Genomic DNA, 25,881 nt, shown 5'->3' with positions numbered 1-25,881 from the left:
CCAAGCTCCAGACTCCCTGACCCGGCACCCCGCCTAGAGCCCCCAGCCCCAGCTGCTCCTGCCCGGCCCTCCACTCCTTTTACCGGCTCAAGCCCTAATACTGCGGCCCACCCTACTTCACGAAGGAGAGCTCCGCCCGCAGCCCAAAGGCAGAGCCTGTGTCCTGTGCTGATAAGCCTCTTGCATCTATGCCACCCCAGGGAAGTGGATCCTGACCTACTAAATTAAGGACAGCGACCCCGGGTCTCCTGTGTGTCTTGAAGCGTGCTGAACTCACTTCTTTAAGCTCCAGCGGTGGGCAACGGGGAGCAAGACTGGAGAGGGGAGCGAGAGTGGAGAGGGGGCTGCAGAAACAAAAACCAGGTCAGGCCATTTCGCTGTCCATAATCCTCCCATCCTCAGTCCCCGTCTCTTCTTTGCCACTAACTTCTCTCTTCCTCTCTAACATGGGTTCTTGCATATCCATTCTTCTGCCTGGGACGCTATTCCCCTCCTCACAGCATAAGGTCAGGCTCCCACCCTTATCAGTCACTTTCACATCACTCTCTTCTGTTGTCTTTGGAGACTTACAAATCCCGATTCTTTCTGATGCTTCCTTCTGAGAGCAGATAGAAGGGCTGGTGGATGGGGAGTGGGGTACCATGTGGCATTAAGAGCCTGTTTGGCCCAACTTCCAGTCAGCCCTGACCTGGTGAGGTCATCTGTAGTCCTATGAAGCAGCAGGGAAAACCAAGGGGACCTGGGTTTAGGTAAACCCAGTGTCCTTGGGACCTCCTATCACCGTCCAGAGGCTGGTCCAGTCACATTCTTCTCTGGAAGCCTGGACCCAGGGAGCAGGTGTATGCAGTTGGGTGATTTTGGATATAGTGGATATAGGCATAGCGGATCTGGGAGAGAAGGTGCTGAGAGGTTCAGGTAAGAGGTGGGGCTGCTAGACCTGGACATCCAGATCCTCTTCTTGGCACTAGTTCCGTATCCTTCTCCCTTGTGCCTGTGTCAGCAGTTCAAGATCTCGTGCCACCCTTCTCCCTGAAACCCTCTGAGAACAGAGCAGAAACAGCTCTCTTGGGGGCTGCCCAGGCTAGAACCACATGAAGGATGGCACTGGCGTGGCTGCAGTGGGCTCCAGGGCTGGGTAGGAGTGCTGGCAGATGGTGTGGCCCAGATGACCACTCGGCCCAGAAGACCCCCTCCCGCCAAGCCCCCTACCTCCTGGGACCTTGACCACAGAGCCAATAACCGCCAACAGACCAAAGACTGGTGGCCACCTAAGGTCCCAGGATTGGCTCCAGGATGCCCAACATCACAATGTCAGGCCAATTAGCTGCTGCCAATGGCACAGGAGCTGGACCCAAGGTTAGGCACACCTGCTGTCCAACTCTGACTAAACCTACGGGAGGGCAGAGAAAGACCTGTGTCAAGAGTCAAGTGCAGTTCTCTGCATAAGGGTGCTGGGATGGACCCATTTAAGGTTATGCCTGTGGGTGCTTGGTTAGTGGACTGAGGACTTAGCCAAGAGGCTATGGTGACTTCAGGGCCCATGGGGTGGGGGCAGTGGCAAGGGGGACACTGCTGGACCAGGGTGGAGGTTGTGGTATGTGTGACGCTTCCGAGGGTTGAGAGGGGGGCTGGCTGCAGGCCCCCTATCCCTGGCAAGAATGACAGCAGCACTGTTACAATTAACAAAAAGATTTGTATTAGAACATTTACACTCAGGGAAGAAAGAGGTATCTGCATCATCAAATGTGGAATGTCGAAGAAATAGTTAAAATAAATAAAGACTCCGAGCGCGGATGGGGCTGGCTCAGGCCAGGACTCCCAGAGGCCTCTGCGCTTCAGCTCCAGGCTGCAGGGCCACTGCCTGGCCATACTGGCCGCCTCCCCGACGCAGCACAGCTGTGCCCGGGACACACAGAGTCTCTCAGGTGCTGGTGCAGCCAGAGCTCACTCCCCGCTCTCCTCACTTATCTCTGTGACAATGTCTATCAGGCTCTGGAGCCCAAAGATATAGCCAGCATCCTGGCCTTCGTGGACCACACTGTCCTCACCATACAGCCTGCACGTGGTGTGCGCAAAATCGATCATGCGCACGTCCACCGAGCTAGTGCCGATGGGCTTGTAGGCATAGGCGCCGGCTGACTCGTCAGCAGACTCCTCCGACAGGTCCTCCAAGTCCTCCGCGTCTGAGTCCAGGGCCACTTCAGCCCGCTCCTTGCCGTCATAGATGATCAGCAGGGAGCTTGAGTAGAAGCGGTAGGATTCTTGTCGCTCCAGCACGCCCTTGAGTTCAGTCAGCTTCCTGAGCACCGGGCCCAGGAGCTCCCGGCGCAGGTACCGGCCATTGTGGAAAAACTGGAAAAGTGCCTCTTTGAAGCCCTGTACGGACAGCTTCCGTCCGTGGTACTTGTTCATGAACATGAGCTGCCCACTGCCCGCCTGGTACACCTGTGGGAGGGAGACCAGCAGGTCAGGGACCGACAGGCATCTCTGGCAGAGATGGCCCAGCCCCAGGAGAGTGGCAGCAAAGACGACAGCCCTGGACCCGATCCTTCAACTTGTTCAGTATACCAGTCACACGAGGCCCTGTCCTTGCCAGTCAACACCCCTATGGCCCTCTGACTTGGGCGCCGTCGCTAGCCCTCTGTTCAGTGTGTGGCTTGGTGGGGAGTGCCCAATGTCTCTCCTTTCCTCTCTCTCCAGTCCATAGCTTCTGGACTCAGCCAGTTTGGCCAGCCCCAGAGAGCATTACCCACGCACACAGGCTTTCCTTCCTCACCAGAGAGCAACAGGATCAGTCCAATCTGGAATCTTTTGAGAAAATGGGGCTCTGCCATGGTGGGAGAGTGGCAGCTCCCAGCTGCCCAGCCAGCCCACCCCCACCACGTGCCAACACTCCTCTCACCTGCATGCCGCACACGCGCACACCGATGACTGCCGACGTGCTCTGCTGGCACTTGCGGATCTGGTTAGCTGCCTTCTCCTCTGAAGCATCGTCACCATGCTGGCGTGTCCCCATTTTGAGGTCCAGGACACAAGGCACCTCATAACAGGAAGTCAGGTTCTCCAGTAAGATAAATTCTGAGTGGTTAAGGATAAGGCCCCTCTAAAGAAAAGGTGCTGCTCCATGGCACTCCCAGGGTACAGGGCCTACACATGGCGTCCCAGAAATCTTGCTCTACCTCCCAGGTGGGCGGCCCAGGGCTGACCAGAAGGCTAAAGGGAACCTGCAATTCTGGCCAGGGAACTGGCGTGAGAGAAGCATGGGAGACACACACATTTCCTGACTCAGCAAGATGTGGCCCACAGTCCAACAACCTGTCCTAAATCAGACACAGAACATCAGGAAGTTCCCTAATCCCAATCTTAAACAAGAACTAGAAATGTCACTTAGGAACTCATCAAGTTTTCTCTTTTCAAATAAATATGTATTTTCCAGATGAAAGGCCGAGAAACAATGACCAGATGTATGAGTTCCCCTGGGGCTTCCCAGGTGGCGCTAGCGGTAAAGAACTTGCCTGCCAAGTCAGGAGACACAAGAGACGCCGGTTCAATCCCTGCATCAGGAAGATCCCCTGGAGAAGGGCATGGCAACCCGCTCCAGTATTCTTGCCTGGAGAATCCCATGGACAGAGGGGCCTGGCGGGTTCTGGTCCACAGAGTTGAGAAGAGTTGGACACGACTGAAGTGACTTAGCACAATGCCCAGACCAGCTCCTAGAGCGCGGACTGGTGAACCATGGGCCCCTGCTCACTGCTTTACAGCTGTTAAGTTAGGAACAAGTGGTTCTTATAAATCAATTTTTTCTTTTTCTGTCACATGGCCTGTGGGATCTTAGTTCCCTGGCTAGGGATTGAACCCGGGCCCTCGGCAGTGAGAGCATGGCATCCTAACCACTGGACCACCAGGGAATTTTCAGTTTTTACATTTTTAAGAGGTCAAAAAATGTATATAGTATTTCATGACACATGAAAGCGGAATGAAATTCAAGTCTCAGCAACCATAACTAAGAGTTTAACTGGAATACAGCCACATTCATTTACATCATCTATGGCTGCTTTCATGCTACAGATGACAGAGCTATGATAGTGTATGGCCTGCAAAGTCTATTTACTACCTGGCCCTTTACTGAAAAAGCTTGCAACCCCTGCTTTAAAGGAATGACTGAATGCACATCTGGAGTACGAAACATACCTGACCCTGTACCATCTCTGCATTCCAGAAAAGGAAGGCAGCTGCACAAACGACTGTGCTTGTGTAAAAATGACTCAGGAGCCTAGTTTAAAAGATTCCTACTCGCCACGCATAGGACAATTTGAGCATCAGAAATAACTGCAATGAACTGAAACACGTCAAGTATGTTTAGGGAATTCCCTGGCAGTCCAGCGGTTAGGACTTTCTACTTGCACTGCAGGGGGTACAGGTTTGATCCCTGGTCGGGGAACTAAGATCCCACATGCCGCATTCAAAACCTTAAATACATGGGTTCATGATGATGCGGAAAACCTCACTGGTTACCTTTGGAGGATGTTAAGAAACCATCTCGTTATTTCAAATAGTAAACTAAGGAAAATAAGCATTTAACCTGCCTTTCCTATTTGAACTATACTTCATGATAAGCACGTAGTTGATAAGGAAAAGCTTCTCTTTCAGCAGGATTCCAGCTCATGAATGAAAAAGGAATGACAAAAAACCACCTACTTAAAAAACTGATGTAAGGCAATGGCAATACAAAAGAGAGGGACAATGAAACTCCGCTTCCCATCAACAGGTAAATACCATTTCTGAAGGAGTCTTGCCTCCACTCCCTCAAACTGCCCCTGAATCTGATCAAGCCTGTAGATCAAATTATCAACTTAATAGAAACAGAGGGGAAAGAGTAATGTGTAAAAGACACCACAAGATGTAATCAGTAAAATCCAGAGGGTGGGTAACTCTAGAAGACCGTTTCTCTGACAAGAAATTTCCAAGAAGAAAAAAACAGAAACGTATTTTTAAAAGACTTAAACGTTTCAACTGAATGCAACAGGTGAACATCATTTGGACCCGCATTCAAGCAAACCATAAATAAAACATTTATAAGACAATTAGGAAAATGGGAAAACAAATTAGATATTTGACAGTAACGAATTACTGTCCACTTTCAAGGAGTAACGATAGTATTAGTGTTTTAAAATACCTTTATCTTTTAGAGATATACGCTGAAGTGTATACAGATGAATTATCGGACACTTGCTTCAGAGAGAGTTCAACTGGGGGTTTTGGGTATACAGAGACAGGAGACTGACATGAGCGGGTTAACCAGCTGCTGGAACTGGGTGACGGTACCATTAGGTTCAGTGCATTCTCTATAGTGTGCATCCAGGTTCCCTGATTGAAAAAAAGAAAGGAGCCTTTCCCTTGTGATTTCTTCATGTGGCAGCCTGGTAAACCAGACTGAAAGATCAGTCCAACCCCACCGCAGACTCTGGCATTTAAGCTCTACTTGGAGACTTCTGCAAGTGTGTGAAAACATAAACCAGCTCCTTGCATTCCAGCGTAAAGCACCTCGAATGCAAGTTGGTCCCTCAGGAACCCATCAAACTTCCTCCCCAGCACCTGCATTCCCAGACCAGCGCTCAGCCCAGAAGGAAGTGATGTCTGCCCAGTTATCACGCAGGGTGTCCTGGCACAACCATGACTTTAAAAAATCCAATTTCTCTCTCCAAGCCTGAAGGGTCTCCTCCCTTGTCCTCCCCTCTCCCCAATGCAGAGATGTCCTGTGAGCAAAGGATACTGTACTGGTTCCGGTGTTTCGCATTCTCCTTCATTCTCTGTAACTGTTGCTGGTGACACTTCATGCTCCAAGGGTTGTAGTGTTTAAGCTGAGAACTTACATTCCCCTTTTTCTCTACACTGTAGTACAAAACTTCAGATTTCTTCAGCCACTCAAATTCTTCTTCTAACTTATGGCTATAAAGAGACAAGAAGCTGATAAATCATAACATCTCATCGGAAGTCAGGGGCAAAGAGGCATGAAGGAACTTTCTGCAGTGATAGGAAGTTTGATGCTCTGATGTGGTGGCTGTTTCAGTGGACACATTAAACATTTCAAATGGGTACATTTTACTGTAGTGTATACCACACCTCAAGACAGTTGATTTAATAAAAAAATTAAGGGGTTAGCTTGCTGCTTTAGGAAAACCTAAGATGCAAGGACAGCCTCTCCCTCCAGCCCACACCCCACAAGGCAGCCTTCCCTGCTCGCACCTTCTAGGCAGTACCACCCCCTGGCCTCTAGTACATCCAAGTTCCCTAACTCAGGATGCTGGAGACAGAGGCTGAAGTGAAATTCCATGAGAATAAGTCAATCTACTTGGCTACACTTAAAAAAAAAAAATCTTTGGCTGTGCTCTGTGGGCTTTCCTCTGGTTGTGACAAGCAGGGGCTACTCTCCAGCTGCAGCACACAGGCGCCCCCTTGCGGTGGCTCCTCCTGTTGCAGTGCTGGCTCTAGGGCACGCAGGCTCAGCAGTTGTGGGCCACTGGGTTCAGCTGCTCTGAGGCCTGTGGGATCTTCCCAGACCAGGGATTGAACCTGTGGCTCCTTCACTGGCAGGCAGATTCTTTATCACGAGCCACCAGGGAAGTCCTTAGCTACGTTTTTAACACATATGCATACACAGTTTATCTTTTCATAAGCTCTGTCAAGGTGTGCCACTTGGGAGGGCTCTGCCTAAGGGAATCCCCAAGATGCAGCCATTTTGTCTCCCACTATCAGTGAACACCTGTGGTAACGGGATGGCTTCTGTCTGGGTCACTGCTACATTCCCAGATGCCACGCAGGGCCTGGCACAGGACAGCTGCAGGAGGAATGAGTGACTGAAACTCTCTTACAGCTGCCACGACAGTTGTTTTACCCAAAATGGCACAATCTAGCTCAGAGTCAAGCAAAGAGAAGCCGGGCACGGCATGTGGGAACCGACCCGAGTGACACGGCACCTACTGAGCCCATCATGTGAGCCCTCAGCCCCGGGGCACTGGGCTGTAACTGAGACCCCTCCCCTCCTCCCGCGTCCAGCCCCCTCTCAAGTCTATACCCACCTCTTCACTTTTTCCTCTTTCCGGTGTTGCCGTACCCAGTCCTTAGAGGTCTTGTCTGTTTCTAGAACGTGATGCTTTTTGTTTGTCCACCTGAGCAGCTTACTTTTTGGTTCACAGTCTGAATTATCTACACTGTCCACAGTTCCGTGGTCCCCTTTTACTGGATATGCTATTAAACACAAGTTCCTGTCTTCGTCTTCTTCGAAGCTCACGGATACCACACCTAGAAGGAGGGTGAACACGGAAGACTTTCAGTTCCACGGGAACATGTGTTACAAATAACATGATTGGAACATTTGTTTTTTTCTTACCCTGTTCCTTAGTCTCTATGTTGCCAGAGGCCCCAAACTCATCTGCAAACCTAACAAATATCAAAACAGCTAGAAAAGATGACACCATACAAGACAAGCGATTAGGGAGCAAACATGGCCAAGAGTCTTCCTCTGTGATTCACTCAACGAGGCAAGAGCCAAAGAATTACAAGACACATTTTTCCATCATTGAAAATGTTTATTAATTTTTATGTAATTCTTCTAATCCTGAGAGAGACATGAGGACATTTGCTTTTTAAATCTTGTGGGATTTTTTTACTACCTTAAACAGAATCTCCGACAGCCTTGAGGCTTGCTTTAAAGCAGAGCCTGAACAGAGATTTCCCTGAGGGGTAAGAAGTGTCCAAGGGTAAGGGAAGACTGGGCAAGCAGAACAAAATAAAGGAGCAAACAAAACAAAGCACACAGCACAAGACACCTGGCAAAGGCTTCTTGGGGCGCCCCCACACGGTGGGCACCCAAGCCTTTCGTCCTTCTCAAATATATTCCTTTATTGGTCTTTGCAGTCTCATGTCACAAAAGAACAAGATGAACACAAGGCAAACGGGGTTGGGCTGGGAGCACAGACGCGTAGTGGCCTTGAAAGCAGCTCTCCCCGAGTCTCTAGAACCTGCCATATGTAATGAGACAGTCTTTGAGGAGGGGGCTGTCGGGTGGGAGGGTTTCAGCAGGTGCCGACGAGTGCCTTAAAACCGACTGGCTGAACACCTTTCCTCCCAGGCCTCTCTGGCCTGGGATCACTCAATTTGCTCAGTTCTTGCTGCCCGCCCGCTTGCTCGCTCGCTGCAAGGGAATGCGTGCTTAGAGAGACGACGCTTCTGAGGTGGTACCCGGCTCTGGGCGCAGAGGAGCTGGGGTGGGGAATTCAGGGGACCACACTTTCCTGTGGTGGGAAAGAACCAGGGAAAAAATGGGGGCAAGGGCAGCCAGCTAACAAGGGACCTTTGGCTCTGTCCTGGAAAAAACAACAGAGAGGACCAAGTGAGGGCCCCAACTTCCCCAGCCCCACCAAAGCACCATGCATGTTCAGAGTACAGACAGAGGCGACTGTAACATTCTATCCTCAAAGAATATGTTTCAACAGTCCCAGAAGAACCCAAGTTGTTCAAGAGTCTTTTGCATAAGCAGGCAATGCAGCTTTACAATTAATTTCCTTAAAGGATTCTTCTTTGATTTACAAAGGACCCCCCCTCCCCAGGAAAGACCACACCATGCTGATTCCCCCCATTAGAAAAAGGAAGAGAGTCACCATATGTGAATCAAAGAGTTGCCGTAATATAGCAATTTCGGGGACATTCCGTAATAGCAAAGGGCTTCAACTAATCAGCACAAGCCTCCCACTCCTGCGCTCCAACTGACTCAACCCTGCTCCCAGCCTACCTAATCACCAGGGCTTCTGGTTTCCTGGAGGACAAAAAGCAGGCGCCAAGTATTCTGGGTAAAATCCTCTCAAAGTCTTCCCCGATGTCCCCTCATGGGGGACTATAGGTTACCGTGATCAAGAGACACCTGAACATAAAACACAACTACACTTCCACCAAAAATAAACTCAAAACAAACCCACAAAACAGAATTGAGCAATCTTACCAGGGCTTGTAAACTGAGGGTGTGAGGTGCTGGGCGGAGGGCCAAGAGGAGGAGGAGGGAAAACACAGAGCGGGTGGGAGGGGTGAGGGCTCCAGGGGTGGCTGCCCAGACCTCCTCTGGCCGCGGCGCCTCACGTGTCCTCGCCAGCCGCTGGCGACCCCTAAGGCAGCTGCGGGCTCACCTTTGTACTGGGGAGTGAATTTGCGCATCTCAGCTGGGAGGGTCTCGTAGAACTGGTGCTCCCTGGGGACCAGGGGCTTGCACAGGGTCGTCTCGTTGAAGCGGAGCACGCACGAGTGCCCCCCGACCTGGTGGACAAAGGGCTCCAGCAGGATGCCCTTGTCGCGGGGCTCCACGTCCATGGCCCTGAAGGCTGGGCTCATCCTCCAGGTGCGGGCAGCAGGGAGAAGAGGGGGCAGCGGGGTCCAGCGGCCAGCGCGTCCTCCGTCTGTCGTCTGTCCGTGCGTCCGTCTCCCTGGCCTCAGCTCCGCGGCCGTGTGGGCCAGGACGCTCTGCGGAGAGTGACAACGGAGTTGGAAACAGCCGGGCACCGCCTTAGAGGCGCTGGCCGTCCTCTTCCAGCAGAAAAGACAAAACAGCCTGAGCTCCCGTGGAGTCCCGCCCACGCCGCCCACTCGGCCCCGCCCCCTCCCGCAGAAACAAACAGCCACCGTTGTCCCGGGCGGGGCCGGATGCCGACTCGCAGGGACTGGCTGCGAACCCCAAACAGCTCCAATCTCCCCCACCAGGCCTTAGAAGGCCACTACCACGAAGCCACGATGAGGTAAAATCACAATTTCAAACCTAATAGTCGCATTAAATCGTACCATTTTCTACTACAATTGTTAGATTTAAGAGTAATTGACATCCAAGGCTCTCCGTTAATTAATGTATTTTAATAGACTTTATATTTTACAGCAGTTTTAGGTTCATGGCAAAACTGAGAAAATACAGAGGTTTCCCACATACCCATCTGCCCCACACATGCATAGACAGCCTTCTCCATTATTAATATCCTCCATCAGAGTGGTACACTGGTTACAGATGATGAATCTATACTAACACAGCATGGTTTACATAGTGGTAACAGGGTTCCCTATTGGTCGTTATTTATGTTTTTATAAAATGCATTTAAAGGGAAATCTGCTTATGCACCACCTAGTAAGATTACCCACCATCCGCCCCCCACAGGTGTGCGCACTGCCCCTGCTCAAGGCCAAAAACAAGGCCCATTAACCTTATTAGCAGTGGAGCTTGGGCCCAGCTTTAATGATTAACCTCTGTATCTAAAAACAACAGATCATGGCTGGCTAACTCTTTTAAAAAAGATACACAGTGTTCTAGGTCACAGACTATTTTTATTGGTTCTCTCCCTATCTCCAAAAGCTGGGGCACACCTTTAAACCAAAGCTGCATTCTTGGGGCCCTTGTCCACTGAGGTCCAGGAACTTCGGATCCCCAAGCACACTGGATCTCAGAAAGCACACCTCCACACGTTAGTGAACCGTTTCAGGGTATGCCATGTTCATTCTGTTTTCCGTCTAGAATTTACAGACTGACTACACAGGTGCTACTAGCAATACTAACGGGGGGCTTGGGCTATGCTTCAGAATCTGTAAGGGGTTCTTACTGGGAACTCCTCCAATTCCCACGACTCCAAATGAGATGGCGGTGGTGGTGAGAATGGGTTGGATGGAGGTTTGCCCACTGTCCTCTAAGGTGGGTAAAGCACCCACTCTGTGCTAGGCTCACTGCAGGGACTTAATTTGATCCTCCCGATACTTTCTATGAGACATTATTCTCCCTGTCAGAAACAAGGAAGTTCGTTCGGGGAGCTGAGGAAACTCATCCAGGGCTAGAGCCAAGAAGCCGGAGTTTCCAAACAAACCTCAATTTGTTGTCTGTCCCTCCACAGCTGCCTCTGGGGACCTGGGTCTCTGGCACACGTGCTTCCGTACAGCGCTCAGATATACATGGGACACTTAGCTTGTCCTGTGATGGTGTTTTCACCATGTTTTTGTATTTTCTATTTATAAAGCAGCCTCTTTCAAAGTGTTTAGCTGGTGTTACTCTTTTCCTTTCAGAGAGAACTGACAGTGGGCTCCCTCCCACTGGACTCAGGGATTAAAAATCAATACGTTTTCCTACATGCAAAGAGCAGAAAGTCAAAGGTTCTGATTTCTTACACCCGGCACTACCTTCTCATTACAGAAGCCCTCAGGAGGGCAGGTGCTGAGAAGCGTCCCAAGACACAACACAGGCGATCAGCTAGAAGGACGAGTACCTTCCAGCCATTCCAGGCTCTCTACAGAAGGTGGAGCTCTGAGATGCGTGGCCACACAAGCCCTTTAGCTTTATAGAGAGCTGTTCACACCAGTTTTTCAGTAATGAAAAAGACCTCTGGAGTAAGAGCAACCCCAAAGGAAAGCTACTGATTCATGATTGGTCTGCCAGTACCCAAGAAAGAACTAGGTACCATAATTATTAAATTATGAAAGCACAAGATGTTCTTCATCGGCCAGGCTTTAGAAACACAGTTCAAACCTTTCATAAATGTGAAAACTCCTTTTGTTGCCACAGCAGTGCTAACACCAATGCCTAACACCCTTTCCAATAACTCTGTTCAAGATTCCTTAAATGTATTCAATTAAAAAAAAAAATCTCTCTCCAGGCATCTCTCTTACTCCAGTGAAAAATCCCAAACAGTAACTGGCCCTTCATGAAAGCTCTCTGGAGTATGGTTCATGGGTGTGGCTGGAGGCTGAAAAGCCCAGTGAGGGTCTCCACCTTCTCCCAGGTCTCCCATGTGTTCATTAGTGGCTGGAACCTTGGTATGGAACCTTGCCACCCTCCCTCCAGCACCCAACTCTGGCACTTCGCAGAACACTGCTCCCTGGAGAAGAATCATCACCTTACACAGAGGCAAGAAAACTAAGGCCCTTTCCCGCCTGTACCAAGTCTGATGATGGAGGAAACTCCTAAATGGCAGAATTGGGGAGAAAACTGATCCCGTAGTTAGATGGAGCCAGATTCTAGCCCCAGTTCTGCCATTTCATTGCTTGGAGAAAGACTCCCAAGTCACTGGCTCCCTTTGGGTTCCAGTTTTCTGGTCTGTAAGGTGGGAAGGAAAGACCTGAGGTAGACATCTACTCTGAGGGCTTCCCTTTGTGCTCAGTCAGTAAAGAATCTGCCTGCAGCGCAGGACATGTGGGTTCAATCCCTGGGTCAGGAAGATCCCCTGGAGAAGGAAATGGCAACCCACTCCAGTATTCCTGCCTGGAAAATTCTATGGACAGAGGAGCCTAGTGGGCTAACACAGCTCATGAGGTCGCAAAAGTCGGACACAAGTTAGCAACTAAACTAAACCACCACCACCAGATATCTACGCTAAGGTGGTATAATCCAATTAGTGAGTGGCAACCAGCAGTCTGTTTTAATCAAATAGAAAAAAAAAAAAAAAAGAGCAAAACCCACTGCATCACAGATAATACAGTAAGTCCTGTTTTGTGATTCTTTTATTTCAATTATGGTCGGTCTCTCAATTTGAAGATAACTATGGCTTCACTGTACAACATATTTCTCACATTGGGGCTGCAGAGAAATAGAGCATTTGTTCTAGGGTCCCTTAAAGACTGAATGCCTGTGGGAAAATGAAGGAGCAATTTCCCAATGATTATACCATAGATCAGAGAAGGAAATGGCAACCCACACCAGTATTCTTGCCTAAAGAATCCTGTGGACAGAGGAGCCTGGTGGGCTGCTGTCCACAGGGTTGCAGAGTTGGACACGACTGAAGTGCCTTAGCATGCATGCATGCATCGAAGAAGGAAATGGCAACCCACTCCTGTATTCTTGACTGGAGAATCCCAGGGACAGAGGAGCCTGGTGGGCCGCTGTCTATGGGGTCGCATATAGTTGGACACGACTGAAGCGACTTAGCATGCATGCATGCATTGGAGAAGGAAATGGCAACCCACTCCAGTGTTCTTGCCTGGAGAATCCCAGGGGCAGAGGAGCCTGGTGGGCTGCTGTCTGTGGGGTCGCACAGAGTCGGACATGACTGAAGCGACTTAGCAGCAGCAGCAGCATATCTCTAGTGGCTTCAGCCTGGTCAGAAGAAAAATGCCCCAAGAATCTGCTGCATTTCACGGCTAATCTTTTCCCACGTGTGGTTTGAGCAGATGGGTCTCTTAAAGGTTTTTCAACATCTGAGTCGTCTAAGGCCTGGTTTCCCAGGAATCCTAAAACATTAATGGTTACTAAGAAGTCCATGTGATGGACCCTGAACCTAGTGTGAAAGGGAATAATCGGAAAATACTGACTTCACGTTTAGCATCTGTTTTAGCTTTCCACATTGCCTCACATTTGTCCACGAAACTATCCATCGGTGAGAAATGCAGAACATGATTCATCCTAGGACATGACACATATTTCCCCCACAGCTCATGCCCTAAGCCTGTTTAAGGTTCTGCTGGAAACAATGCCTTAATAGTTGTATCCTTTAAAATACTGAAAATAAAACAACTAAGACCCTTGGGCCCTTAGCTCACACATCTAGAATTTGGTTAACGTGGGAGGCTACAGACAGGATCTGCTGGGGCCACTTTGCCTCAAGAAAAGCCCCAGGGTTGAGCAGTCACAGGGGACAGCAACAAAACAACCTTTACCAGCTGAACCTTCTCCATGAGCCTCAGAGCCAGTGCCCACATCCATTCACAACCCATGACTATACCACCAGGGTCAGTCACTGTAATTCTCAAACACTGTTGGTAGGAAAAAAGAAGTACAGCCACCATGGAAAACAGTTTGGCAGTTTCTTATGAAGTTAAACATATACTTATTATATGACTCAGTAATCCTACTCATAGTACTGACCTAAGAGAAATGAAAACAAATGTTCACATAAGGACATTGTACTTGAATGTTCACAGTGGCACTATTCACAGTAACTAAAAGGTGGGGAAAATCCCAGTGTCCATCAAATGGAGGAATGAATAAACCAACTGTGATGTATCCATATAATGGAATATTATTCAGCAATAAAAGGAATGTACCGATATACACAACAAAGATTAATCACAACAACAAAGATTAATCCCAAAAACATTATGATTAACTGGAAAAAAGCCAATCACAAAAGAATGTCTGCTGTATGATTCCATTTACATAACATTCAAGAAAAAGCAATAGCAGAAAGTAGATAAGTAGTTGCCAGGGGGCAGAGGGTAGGGGACCAGGACTGACTGCAAAGAGGCCCAAGAGAACATTCAGGGGTAATGAAAATGTTCTATGCTGTGACTGGACAGTGATTATACGGCTGTATAAATTTGTCAAAACTCATCAAATTAGAGATTTAATGTCAATGAATCTTACTGTATATAAATTATATTTCAATAAAGAGCTTGAATTTTTCCTTATACTTTAATTTACAAAAATTTCATAACAAGTACAAATTAAAATAATCAGAAAGATTGTAGTTAAAAGATCCTATCAGCTAACAAATAGTTTCTACATGGAAACGCACTAGCTGGAATTCACCCCCTATCTACCCTCCTGTCTATTCTAACTGGGCTCACTTGCCTCCACTGAGCATCTTGAGTCACTCATGCAAGCAAGGTAAGCCTGGGTCGCCATCCTGGTTAAAGTAAGGGCTTTGCCTTTTCTGTGAGGGCGCTCCCTGATGGTAGAGACTTTCAGGGACAGCCATGTTCTCTCTTAAATCCATGACACCCACTGCTAATCCTGAGCCATCTGTTCACCTTCAAAGCCTAGTTTTTAGCAGGCTTTTACTCTTAATACTAAGAGTGGAGAAGGAAATGGCAACTCATTCCAGTCTTCTTGCCTAGAGCATCCCATGGACAGAGGAGCCCAGCAAGCTACAGTCTATAGAGTCACAAAGAGTTGGACTGGATTGAGCACACACACCCATTTAGCGAGGGTGGCTGAGACCGCATGGACGTGAGTCTGCGTGAACTCTGGGAGTTGATGATGGACAGGGAGGCCTGGCATGCTGCGATTCATGGGGTCGCAAAGAGTCGGACATGACTGAGCGACTGAACTGAACTGAGCACGCACACACGGCTAATACTAGGAGACCTATACCAGTTGCATGGTTATCTTTTTTGATTCTTGCAAAGTCAAAGCAAAAGCATCCTTTACACACAAATAAGCAGAAGAGACGCAAAATGGTCCAATAAGCCTACCAGTAAAACACCCATCACGAAAGAAAGATCAGCAGCAAATCTGCTTCAATTATCCTGGCTTTCTTGTTATTTCTCAAACATGCCTGATACACACCCACCTCAGCGCCTCTGTTCTTGCCATTCCCTCTGCATGGTACACTCTTTCCCAGATATCCTCCTGGCCCACTCTCTTACCTCCTTCAGCTCTCTATCCAAACATCACCTCTTTAATGAAGTCTTCCTTAGCCACCCCATCTGAAGGTGCCATATCTCCCCATCCACATGCCTTACACAACTCAGCTTTATCTTCTCCTCAGCACTTATCACCATCTAACATGCTGTATATGTTTTATTTGTCCTGTTCATTTTCTGTCTCCTCCACCCTGCCCCCACCAGAAAACCAAGTCCATAAAGTTGGAGATTAGTGACTGCTCTGTTTACTGCTCAATCTCCATAGCCCAGAAGAGCACCAGCACAGAGTCAGCACCCCATAGGAGGTGCCTCAAATCACCTGTGCGTCGTGAGTATCTGCTGCACACAGATCAACAGAGACCTCGAGAGGCACCTGGTGCAATGATCCAAACCCACCCCAACCATACAGGTAGTACCACCATTAAACAGCCACACCCTTCACCAAATGCGTTCTCAGCATCGACTAGGTGTTAATTTTGTATTTATAATCTCCCACTGTATTAAGTCTGCATTAACCGGGGCGTGTAAATGAAGGGCCCTGCACCTGAACACTCATCTGGGACCTGCTGCTGTGGTACCGTTTCATGTCAACAGAGCCTAAGCTCTTAATCTAATAAAAGCCAACCTCTTGGAAAATTCTCTCTGTAGAAAATCAGGCAAAAGCATGGTCAGTGAAGAATAAAACTTTAAAATGTGGATAAAAGAAGATTAAAATCCTCTCACCATTTACAAATATACTAATTAGCATTCAGAAATTCTGCGTTAGCATTGAGCTGACATCCCAAAGACCCAGCTTTCAGGTTGCTAAGTTATCACTTAAAAAAGTAACACTGACTCACAGGGGTCATGGCTGTTCATCTCCTTCCAAGGCCCTGGAGTCACTGCATAAAAAAAAATATTAAATTTTTAACCACAGGATCGCCAGGGAAATCCCTATGTGATCTTTTTATAGAAAAATTACGACACTGCTGTCATAAAATGAGGCGGTCAGCACACTGCCCCGAAAGGTAGGGGGGAAAGTACTATATAGTATTAGCACTGCCCTAGAGGTCCAGTTGTTAAGACTCCACACTTCCACTCAGGGGGCATGGGTTCGATCCCTGTTCAGGGAACTAAGATCCCATGTGCCACTCACCACAGCAGAAAAAAAAAAGTATTGTAGTATCGATTTTTTAAATGTATGACTTTTTTTTGGTTTTCTTCTTTCAATCCAAATTTACTTTTTTACCTTACTGGTGTTTTTTTCTTTTATTGGCGTATCATTGATTTACAATGTTAGGTTAGTTCCAGATGTACAGCATAGTGAATCAATTACACATATAGACATACCCACTCTTTTTTAGATTCTTTTATCACATAGACCATTACAGGTTACTATGTAGAGTTCCCTGTGCTATACAGCAGGTCCTTATTACTTATCTATCTTACATACAGTAGTGTATACATACGGCAATCCCAATCTCCCAGTTTATCCCTCCCCTCTCCTTACCCGTGGTAACTCTAAGTTTGTTTTCTTCATCTGTAACCCTATTCTGTTTTGCAGGTAAGTTCATTTTCTTATTTACAGTTTTCATAACTGTAAATTCTTTTGTTTAAAGATGGATGATACTTATATGTTTATATAAATCAATTACATATATTTATGTTACATTATATAAACCTCAGCCACCAGAAAAGCTGGATCTGCCCTGTACTAAGTGGTCAGATCATTATTCCCTTCTCTTTAGTTTCCTGAGTGCTTCAAACTTCTTGAAATTTTCTCAAACTCAGAGCATATCTATTATCTTTATAACTGAGAGTGAAAACATTAGGAGGAAGAACAAAAGAATTCACTATGACCGAAACAGAAAAACGCAGATGGCTGCTCAGCTCTCGAAGGTTATGAACTCATCCACAAAGACACTGCTGCCACCCACACTGCAAGCTCACAGCTCTACTCCACAATGGAGACACTGGGAGACCAACGACATGTAAACAAGTGAGGATAATAATCCCAATAATCCTGCCCCCAGAGTGTGTACAAGGTGCTGAAAGGTCAGAGGAGGAAGTGACCAACTCAGCCTTCAGTGATGATGGGATACAACCATGCCAGAGACAAGAGCTACTGTTCATCAAGCCCTTAGTCTGTTCTGTAACTCCTCCCCTCCTCCCACAGCCTTCTGGAGTAAATACTGCGATCACTCCCCTACACACGGCTGCACTGAGGCACCAGACCACCTAGGCCTCATCACGGAAAACAAGATGTTCTCTGAGATGAACGAGGTCACCCTCATGTCACAGCAAGCAGTGGCTCCACCAAAGAACACAGCAGGGCTGGAGAGACAACACAGAAGCCCTGCAACTGACCTGACACAGATGCCTGGGGTCCAACACCAGGTGTTCATTCCCCCCTCATTAGCATCTTCTTCTAGTTTTAATAAAGGAGAAACTACAAGTTGTAAGTGTATTTCATGACAGTCACAACAATGCAGATCCTCCCACCAATTCTGAGGAACAAATAAAACAGCAGATTCTGTTCCACAAATGCAGACAAACTTTTCCATAAGGTGAACAGCAGCCTCCCAGAGGCTTCTCTGAGGATCACACTGGTCCATCTCTTTGCCTCATCAGACCAGATTTCTGGAATGAAAGACTTGAGGGCCGAAAGATGGAGAAGGGACAAGGAGAAGGAACTTTCAGCCAACCCAGAAATACGTTTATCAGTTACAATGCTTGCATGACAGAGTTTGAGCAATTTAAAAAGTTTTTCAAGCTAAAACTGGAGCACTGCTCCTTCAAGAAAATCTAAATTGTTGATTCTAAGTTATCACATGTCCCCTTTACCAGAATATCAAATTTACTTATAAATAGAGATCAGTCCTGGATGTTCATTGGAAGGACTGATGCTGAAGCTGAAACTCCAATACTTTGGCCACTTCACGCGAAGAGTTGACTCATTGGAAAAGACTCTGATGCTGGGAGGGATTGGGGGCAGGAGGAGAAGGGGACGACAGAGGATGAGATGGCTGGATGGCATCACCGACTCGATGGACATGAGTTTGGGTGAACTCCGGGAGTTGGTGATGGACAGGGAAGCCTGGCGTGCTGCGATTCATGGGGTCGCAAAGAGTCAGACATGACTCAGAGACTGGACTGAACTGAACTGAACCTAAATGTATTCCATGCACAGACCAAGAACTTTAAGTCCTCCTTAAAAAGCCTGTTACCCCTCTTCAAGGGCCATTTTCCATCTGGCACCTCTTCCTCCTTGATGCAACTGCAACTCCTACCACTGTGTAGGCAACATACCCAACAGGAACAACAGAAGTGATGCCTGAAGACTGGCCAAAACTGGTCTTGATCTATGGGGGACTTTCCTACCCTGACTCATGGTTCTCTCTTGTGCCAGTAAAGCAACAGTCCATTAGCTTCAGGCAAGATCATATGCTCCCTGCCTGTGGTCAGTGTTTACCCTGCTCATTTCTCAGCAGTTCCCAAACCAGATGACACGTGAACCCATTCTCTGAAACAAATGGTGCCAAAAATGATTCAGTCCTCATGGGCAGCCAGAACCCAGGCAGCCCTGACCTGCGCAGGCCAGTGCAGTGAGTGCCGTGCCTGCCGGTGGAGGAACCAAGGTGTGCCCCGCGCTACACCAGATCCCATGCTCGGAGGGCAGTTTCCTCCGGGTCTCACAATACCTCGTTCAGGTGAGCGCTCCCCTCAAGGGTATGAAAGCGTCCCATGCTAACAGGACCAATACAGCCGCTTTGGACGTCCCTGGTGGTCCACGGATTAAGAATCCGCCTGCCTATGCAGGTGGCCTGAGTTCGACCCCTGATCCGGGAAGATTTCACACGCCGAGGGGCAGCTAACTCTTACTGAGTAAGTGGAAGTCCTCCACCTCCAATCTCCCATGTGGAAAATGGCAAAATGGTAAAGGGCTACAGCCTCCCTGGTCACAAGGCAACGGTCTCTGGAAGATACCACCACAGCTGACAGCAGGGCCAGCTGGGCAGCGCTGACTTCCTCTCTCCAGTTCTGGTGGGACGCAGTGCAGTGGTGTCCTTTCAAACAAGCCAGGGTGCGAGGCCTCTCGGGAAGGTGGATGGGTCAGCGGGGAGGGGGCAACACTGCGGGTGGGGGATACAGGGTTTCTTTGGGGATGAGTCACATGGGATATGAACTGTATCTTAATAAAGCTATTATTTTAAAATATCAACACAATAAAAGGGCCGCACTGCAGGGGTCACAACCAGCTTGGAGAAAGGTTCCAGTGACAAGGTACACACTGAGAGGAGAGGACAGTATTTAAGAGGAGACCACCTCCAAATGTGGCCACGGGAATGGCAGAAATGCACACAGGCAACTCGGAGAACCAATTCATGACCAGTCAGTGAAGCTGCTCAGTGGAGTCCGACTCTTTGCGATCCCACAGACTGTAGCCTACCAGGCTCCTCCATCCACGGAATTTTTCCAGGCAAGAGTACTGGAATGGGTTGCCATTTCCTGTGTGGATAAAAAGCGTTAACTTCTAAAGGAAGTTATTTATTTATAAAGAGGTAATAACTAAACACGTATGTGCAATTAAAAATAAATATTACAAGAAACCCAACTTTCAATACCTCTCTGTAAGTCTGCACACTTAAATTGTACCAAAAAACTCTTTTACAAATCTTCTCCCTGACATATTGGGCCTGTCTGATGCTTGGGAATAAACGGTGCTTCACCTACTCTCATGTCTCTATCTGTACACCAGGCATGGTAACTTTAAGGAGGTGCCATGAGATGGGAACATGATGAAAAATCCAGCCTCCTGCCTGGTTTACGGGTGGGTAATGCACTCCTCAAACGTGAGCGGTCCTCTGTCCACTGTCCCAGTTCCTACAGAAAGTCCAGCGGGAGATGGAGGTCAGAGGATGGACCTGACAGTGTAAGTGGATAAGGGCGTATTAAGCCTGCCCTGGTGGAGGGGGAGGGTGAAGAAAGGGGTGACAGGTAAAGGAACAGAGCGCCAAAGGACATCCTGTTCATTTCTTACAAAAGAGACTTTTAAACTGGTTATAAGTGTGATAAAATGACCACCATTGTTAGCTTGGGGTCTCTTCATCCTGTTGATTTTCTTCAATGCACTTTTCTATTCTTTCCAGAAATAGGATCAGGCTATATAAGTTGTTTTGCCTTTCTTCCCGCCAGTAAAATCAGCTTTATTTTTCTCACCTAATGTTTAAAAAATACTGATAAAATACACACAATATAAAATTTACCTTTTTAACTATTTTGGGGTAGACAGTTCTCTGGCGTTAAGTACATTCACAATGTCGTACAATAATCACCACTATCTCCAGAACTTCTTCATTATCTCAAACTGAAACTCTATACATGTTAAGTAGTAACTTCCCACTCTGCCTAGCCCCTGCCCCCTGGAAACCACCATTCAACTTTCTGTCTCTATGATTTTGAGAAAATTATTCAACATTTGTCTTCTGTTTTGCCACTTTTTCCCCCCAACTAAACTATATGACTTAGACAGCCTGCTACATCTATCTATATATGATTCCTTTTAAAGGCTGTGTAATAGTCACACAAAATCGTAATGTATTTATCTACTTCCCTATCGACACTATTTCCAACTTTGAAATTACAATAATAATGCAGTGAGCATGCCTGTATCTGTCTTTGCATACCTGTGAAGTATTTCTGTAAGAAAAAGTCCTAAAAGTAGAACTGCCACTGGGACAGAGCAGAGATTTTAAAAGATTGCACCTATTCTTTACTCTGACCTGACCCACAAGGTATGCAAGCTACTGCATCCTGGAGCACTGGGGTAACATTTTTTATCAGGAAAGTTAACCAGGCAGAGAGACAAGGAAAAACGTGTCTTCAGAGAGGTCCAGCCGGTCACTACTACAGTGACATGAGTGGAGGGGTAGGGGCAGCAGGAACCAGCATTTGCCGGGAGCCTTCTCCGTCTGCATTCTTACCTAAGGAACAAAGGAAGAGATAGCAATCTTCTTCATGTTTATTAGAAGCTCATGTGTAACAGGGGTTCAAAAGAAGAAAAATCCTTAAGCTTTTAAAGAAAAACTGAGTGCCTTAGAAAACTCTCTCACGCTTCTCTGTCATGTTTCATACCATAGAAATATTTCAGGTAACTTTGTAAGCTTATGAATTTAATATCTGGTTACTGGAAGACATCAAAACTAAAGGTAAAAGAGAAGGAGGCAACACACCCTCCCAGTCCCAAGCTTGGGAGTTTGCTGGAGGGAGGATATGACAGCAGGAAGAGCCGCCCCCCAACAAACAGGGCTGTGACCCCCAGCAGGCCATTAGGACTGCAACTAAGCTGATCTCTCCATCATCTCACCGCCTGGGCTTCCTCTTCTTATGAGTCTCTCTGCATCTGTTTGTCCCAAGAGGGCAGGTGGGAAAACATCCTGACAGCCCCCAGGCTCCAGGGCCACTAAGACATCAGAACTGCCATCTCCAGACACCTGTCTCACCTGGAGTGACCTCATTAACGTCATCTCCCCTACTCAGTGGCACACATGGCAGGGCACAGGGCCTCCTGTCTTCTGCACTGCACCCACAGAGCCCAGCCCACACAGGGGAATTAAGGAGGGAGGGGAGAAGATAGAGAAGGATCTGGTGGAGGGTGAGGTGTAGCACGCTGTAGCCCCCCTCAACCCTTGAGGGGGCAGCTGACCCCGGAGAAAATCTGAGACAACTGTAGGCCTCTGTCCTGAAAATGCATACCCTCCCTGAACTCTGCATAACATGCGTGGAGCTGGCGAGCACAGACCCTCTCTTCAGAACCCCTAATACACAGAATCAAATTACAGGAATGAGTCAGATACTAAGTCTTCAAAACAAGTCAGAACAAGGATGTTTTGTTCATAAAGTCAGATACAGCTGAGAAGACGTGAGTTGACCTGCCAACAATTAAATATAAGGGATGATCAAGCCATCAAGAAGAAATGTACCGCAGGTAATTGGTAAGGTGGGAGTGAAGCCTAAGTGAACTTAACTTGAAAACAGATTTGGAAATTAGCTGCAAAGGAAAGAGCAGATAGCACTCCAAGTAACATGCAAAGAAAGAAGAGGTCTGGGTCAAGATGCCTGTAAATGAACAGCCTGTGGGCAGAGGGGCAACACTAGTGAGAGGAGGAGGTCTGTGAGGAGACAAGGAGCAAAATCCCTACATTCTCCTGGAGGCCAAGGGTAAGACTCACTGTTCCACATGGAAAATCTGGACCATATGACACAGAGGGAGGAGGAGGGTCTTACACTGTGCGGCCCTACAGGTCCCTGAGAGTCCTCAAGAGTTCACGGTTTGGGGCTCACTTCTGATTGAGTCCTGGCCACTCCATCACAACTTCTTCACTAAAAAGATACACAGGTGTCATGACCCCTTCAAACGTGGCCACCATTGTCAAAAGGTCTCAAACACAGGGTGTGATCAGTAAAGGCCAGAATGTGGTAACCCCTACAAGATAAATGACAGATGTTTCAACAGATTAATTACAAAACAGAGTGACCATATATGTATCTCCGGGAGTTGGTGATGGACAGGGAGGCTTGGTGCACTGTGATTCATGGGGTCGCAAAGAGTTGGACACGACTGAGCGACTGAACTGAACTGATATACGTATCTAAGAGACACTTCACCAAATGCAATTGCAGACTTTATTTGGATCCTAGTTTGAACAAACTGACCATTAAAAAAAAAAAAAACCAATGAAACAATCAGGGCCATCCGACCATGACTAAATATTTGAGAAAAATCAAGAAATTATGGCATCACCGACTCAAGGGACATGAGTTCAAGCAAACTCCAGGAGATAGTAAAGGAGAGGGAAGCCTGGTGTGCTGCAGTTCATGGGATGGCAAATAGTCGGACGTGACTCTGTTAGTGAACAACAAACAAAAGGCCTACTGGTGTAGAAACTGTGGGTAGCCCCTTGTCTTAGTGATATGCCATGAAATACTTATGGATATTATAGTTTGGGGACAGGCCTCCTAAAATTTCAACTTTTTTTTTAAGGGGAGGAGAGGAAGGCAGAGTGTGAAGATCGGATAGGAGTTCCTAACTGCAGAGGCTGGTGATGGATGGATGGTTAACAGACCTAAACCACCTTATCCATCATTTTTGGAGACTCTTTTCCTTCAAATTCTGAGGATTCTGAGGTAAACACTTAACTCAATTTTGGGGGAAAAGGCTTCTTCCTTGCTACCAGAATATACTGCAAACACTAGAACTGCTTATTGCTACTTGGTATGCAAATAAACAAAAATATAATTTATTTAAAAAACAAAAATATGCTTTAAAATGTAATCACATGAAAGCAATCATTTACTATACAAAAATGTGTTCAATGTCTTTAAGGTGATTACCCCACGAGGTAAAATAACTTCACTTGAAGGAAAAATTCATCCCCAGCGCATCCTTCTTGAGCCAAACAATGGAAAATTTTCACCTCAGCAAGCTGGCCTTGGGGAGGCTCAGTCTTAGCCCTGTTGCCTAGCGACGGGTGACATCTTCAGTGCTTACAGAAGTCTCTGGCACCCCTTGCACCCCTCTGCAAAAAAGACTGGCTACAGTTCATCAGTCAGTAGTCGTGCCTTCCTCAGACCTTCCACTGCTCAGACAGATAGAGGGCTGGTGGATGTCACCTGCAAAGCCTTGAGACGAAAAGAAGTTTATTACATCTGCTAAACTGGCTTTTACAACCGTATCAACTCCAGTCCTAGCTCTCATCCGTCCGATTCCTAACAATTCCTGCGAATTCTACTCTAAAGTCTGAAGTTACAAAGCAGGTAAACCAAGTAGAATACCAGCTAACCATTCAACTTTTTCCTCCAGAAAAAACTACCAAGTGATCAACTGGTTTATTACGTCAACATGATCACGTATTCATTACGCCAATTTGATAAAAGTATATATCTTGCTCAGGTTTCTAATTTTGGTAGTGGTTAAAGTTAAAACAATAACAATACCAGACTGAAACTTCTCTTTAAATCCTAAACACCAGGTTACAGGATGAAATTACACAAACTCCACAAGAGCAATCTATGTAAATAAGCATTTTAGTTCCCTTAAAATGTTACCCTGCTAAAAATGCAAATACAGCAAATAATTAAATACTACAATTCATGAAAACTACTGTAATCATGGTGCTTTATACAAAGTATCATAAAACTTGTGATCTGCAACATTTTTTGTTATCACTTTTCAGAACTTTCAGTGCTTAAAACTATTCTTTCACATGATTTTATCTTATTCTTGTTCTATGTACATTTCACTACCAAAATGTTTCATTCCAAGCACTGATTAGTTTTACTTCCCCAGTATCTAAGAGCACTAGATTTTACTGGTTTCTACATTTTCTTTTCACAATATTTGGACTCATTTTTCTACAATTCGGCTATAAGAAATTGAATAAAATCCAAAAACTAATCACTTGGACGCAAGAGACAAAATGCAGTCTGCAATCAACGCAACGTGAAAGATCTGCACGCTCCCTCCATGGTGAAGCTTATCACTATGAAGAAGACGTCCCCGGATCCATTTTAGAGCTTTGGGGGATAAGACGGTTAGGTTTGCAAATACCCCCTCTCCCCCCGCTGACACCAGCTGACAAACCCAACTGACATTCAACACTCAAAATGGCTGCACAGCTGCCAGCCTCAGGTAACCGTACCTGAGGCACTGAGTTCTCCAGCAGAAGACTCAGGGAGACTCCCATCAATAACCCGAGATATCGTGGACGCCAATGGCCTGGGGAGACCTCCCTCAACGACCCAGAGATCTTGCCCTCTTACAAAGAGCGGAGACTCCAATGACCAACAGAGACCCCGTATCACCAAAATATTCGGGAGACCCCCCCCCCGTCAATGACCAGGGAAGATTCTGCCTCTCAAAATCAGGGGAGATCTTCTCTCCCCAGTAACCTGAAGAAATAATGCCTCTCTCAAGTGACCGGGGGAAATCTGGCCCCACAGGGACCCTGAGAGATCTCTCTTACACCCTTAACCGGGGGAGGACCCCTCCCCCAAAACCTGGGGACACCCCTAATGACCAGAGACTTCGCTCCCTGAAGACCCAGAGAAACCCTCTTCCAAAGTCCGCGGCGCGGCAGGGCCGTAGGCCGAGGAAAGATGGCATTACCTGCTGCCTCAGCCCGGTCCCTCGGAGCTTCCTTCCTATTGTTTCTCTCCCAGCAAGATGGCGGCCGCCGCGCCGAGCCCCGCCCCCTGCGTCTCATTCCCTGAACCCCTCACTATTGGCTCGCACCGGGAGCCCAGCTCGCGGACTGGGCGGCCCAAAAAGCGCTGTTGCTAGGGCGCCCGGATTCGTTGTAGCCGCTTCCGGAAGGGGCGGGGAATAGGCGGAGTTAGGGAGAGGGGTGGAGTCTTGTCTGCCTTCAAGGGAGCGGGTGGCCAAGGAGGTCAGGGTGGGTGGACAGATGGGCTTCGAGCCCATGGTTGTAATAAGGGATGCCAGGGATACAGATGGATGAACCAACTGTA

The 25,881-nt window shown here is 47.4% G+C and overlaps 1 protein-coding gene and 1 long non-coding RNA gene across 6 annotated transcripts; one reads left to right on the top strand and one right to left on the bottom strand.

Moving 5' to 3' along the window:
- Positions 1-1,673: 1,673 nt before the first annotated feature.
- IP6K2 (inositol hexakisphosphate kinase 2) lies at positions 1,674-25,585 on the bottom strand. 5 transcript variants are annotated; one of them, XM_086368116.1, is made up of 8 exons: positions 25,520-25,585; positions 23,829-24,033; positions 19,678-19,860; positions 9,180-9,510; positions 7,080-7,302; positions 5,774-5,949; positions 2,903-3,078; positions 1,674-2,445 (listed from the first exon to the last, which is right to left on the bottom strand). In XM_086368116.1, exons 4-8 carry the CDS (start codon positions 9,379-9,381, stop codon positions 1,945-1,947), a joined length of 1,278 nt encoding a protein of 425 aa, XP_086224242.1. In that variant the 5' UTR covers positions 9,382-9,510; positions 19,678-19,860; positions 23,829-24,033; positions 25,520-25,585; the 3' UTR covers positions 1,674-1,944. The 5 variants fall into 5 exon arrangements, 4 of the variants coding, with proteins under 4 accessions (XP_086224242.1, XP_086224239.1, XP_086224243.1 ...); XM_086368113.1 differs by lacking the exon at positions 23,829-24,033 and adding an exon at positions 16,212-16,253; XM_086368117.1 differs by lacking the exon at positions 23,829-24,033.
- Positions 9,654-11,668, top strand: LOC147348542 (uncharacterized). Its single transcript, XR_015151709.1, has 2 exons — positions 9,654-9,782; positions 11,210-11,668. It is a non-coding gene; the product is annotated as an uncharacterized LOC147348542 (long non-coding RNA).
- Positions 25,586-25,881: the final 296 nt, after the last annotated feature.

The sequence above is a fragment of the Bos grunniens genome, chromosome 22, assembly GCF_055505025.1.
Source record: "Bos grunniens cultivar Pamir isolate PY7600 chromosome 22, Bosgru_T2T1.0, whole genome shotgun sequence".
NCBI classification, from domain to species: Eukaryota; Metazoa; Chordata; class Mammalia; order Artiodactyla; family Bovidae; genus Bos; species Bos grunniens.
This window is presented reverse-complemented; position numbering and strand designations above follow the sequence as displayed.

What these genes read in the sequence shown, in the direction of transcription:
- IP6K2 (XM_086368113.1), bottom strand. An exon ending in GAAACACCGGAACCAGTACA is followed by an intron (nt 3,079 to 5,773) that starts GTATCCTTTGCT and finishes TTAACCACTCAG; the next exon opens with AATTTATCTTACTGGAGAAC. An exon ending in TGCGCGTGTGCGGCATGCAG is followed by an intron (nt 2,446 to 2,902) that starts GTGAGAGGAGTG and finishes TCCCTCCCACAG; the next exon opens with GTGTACCAGGCGGGCAGTGG.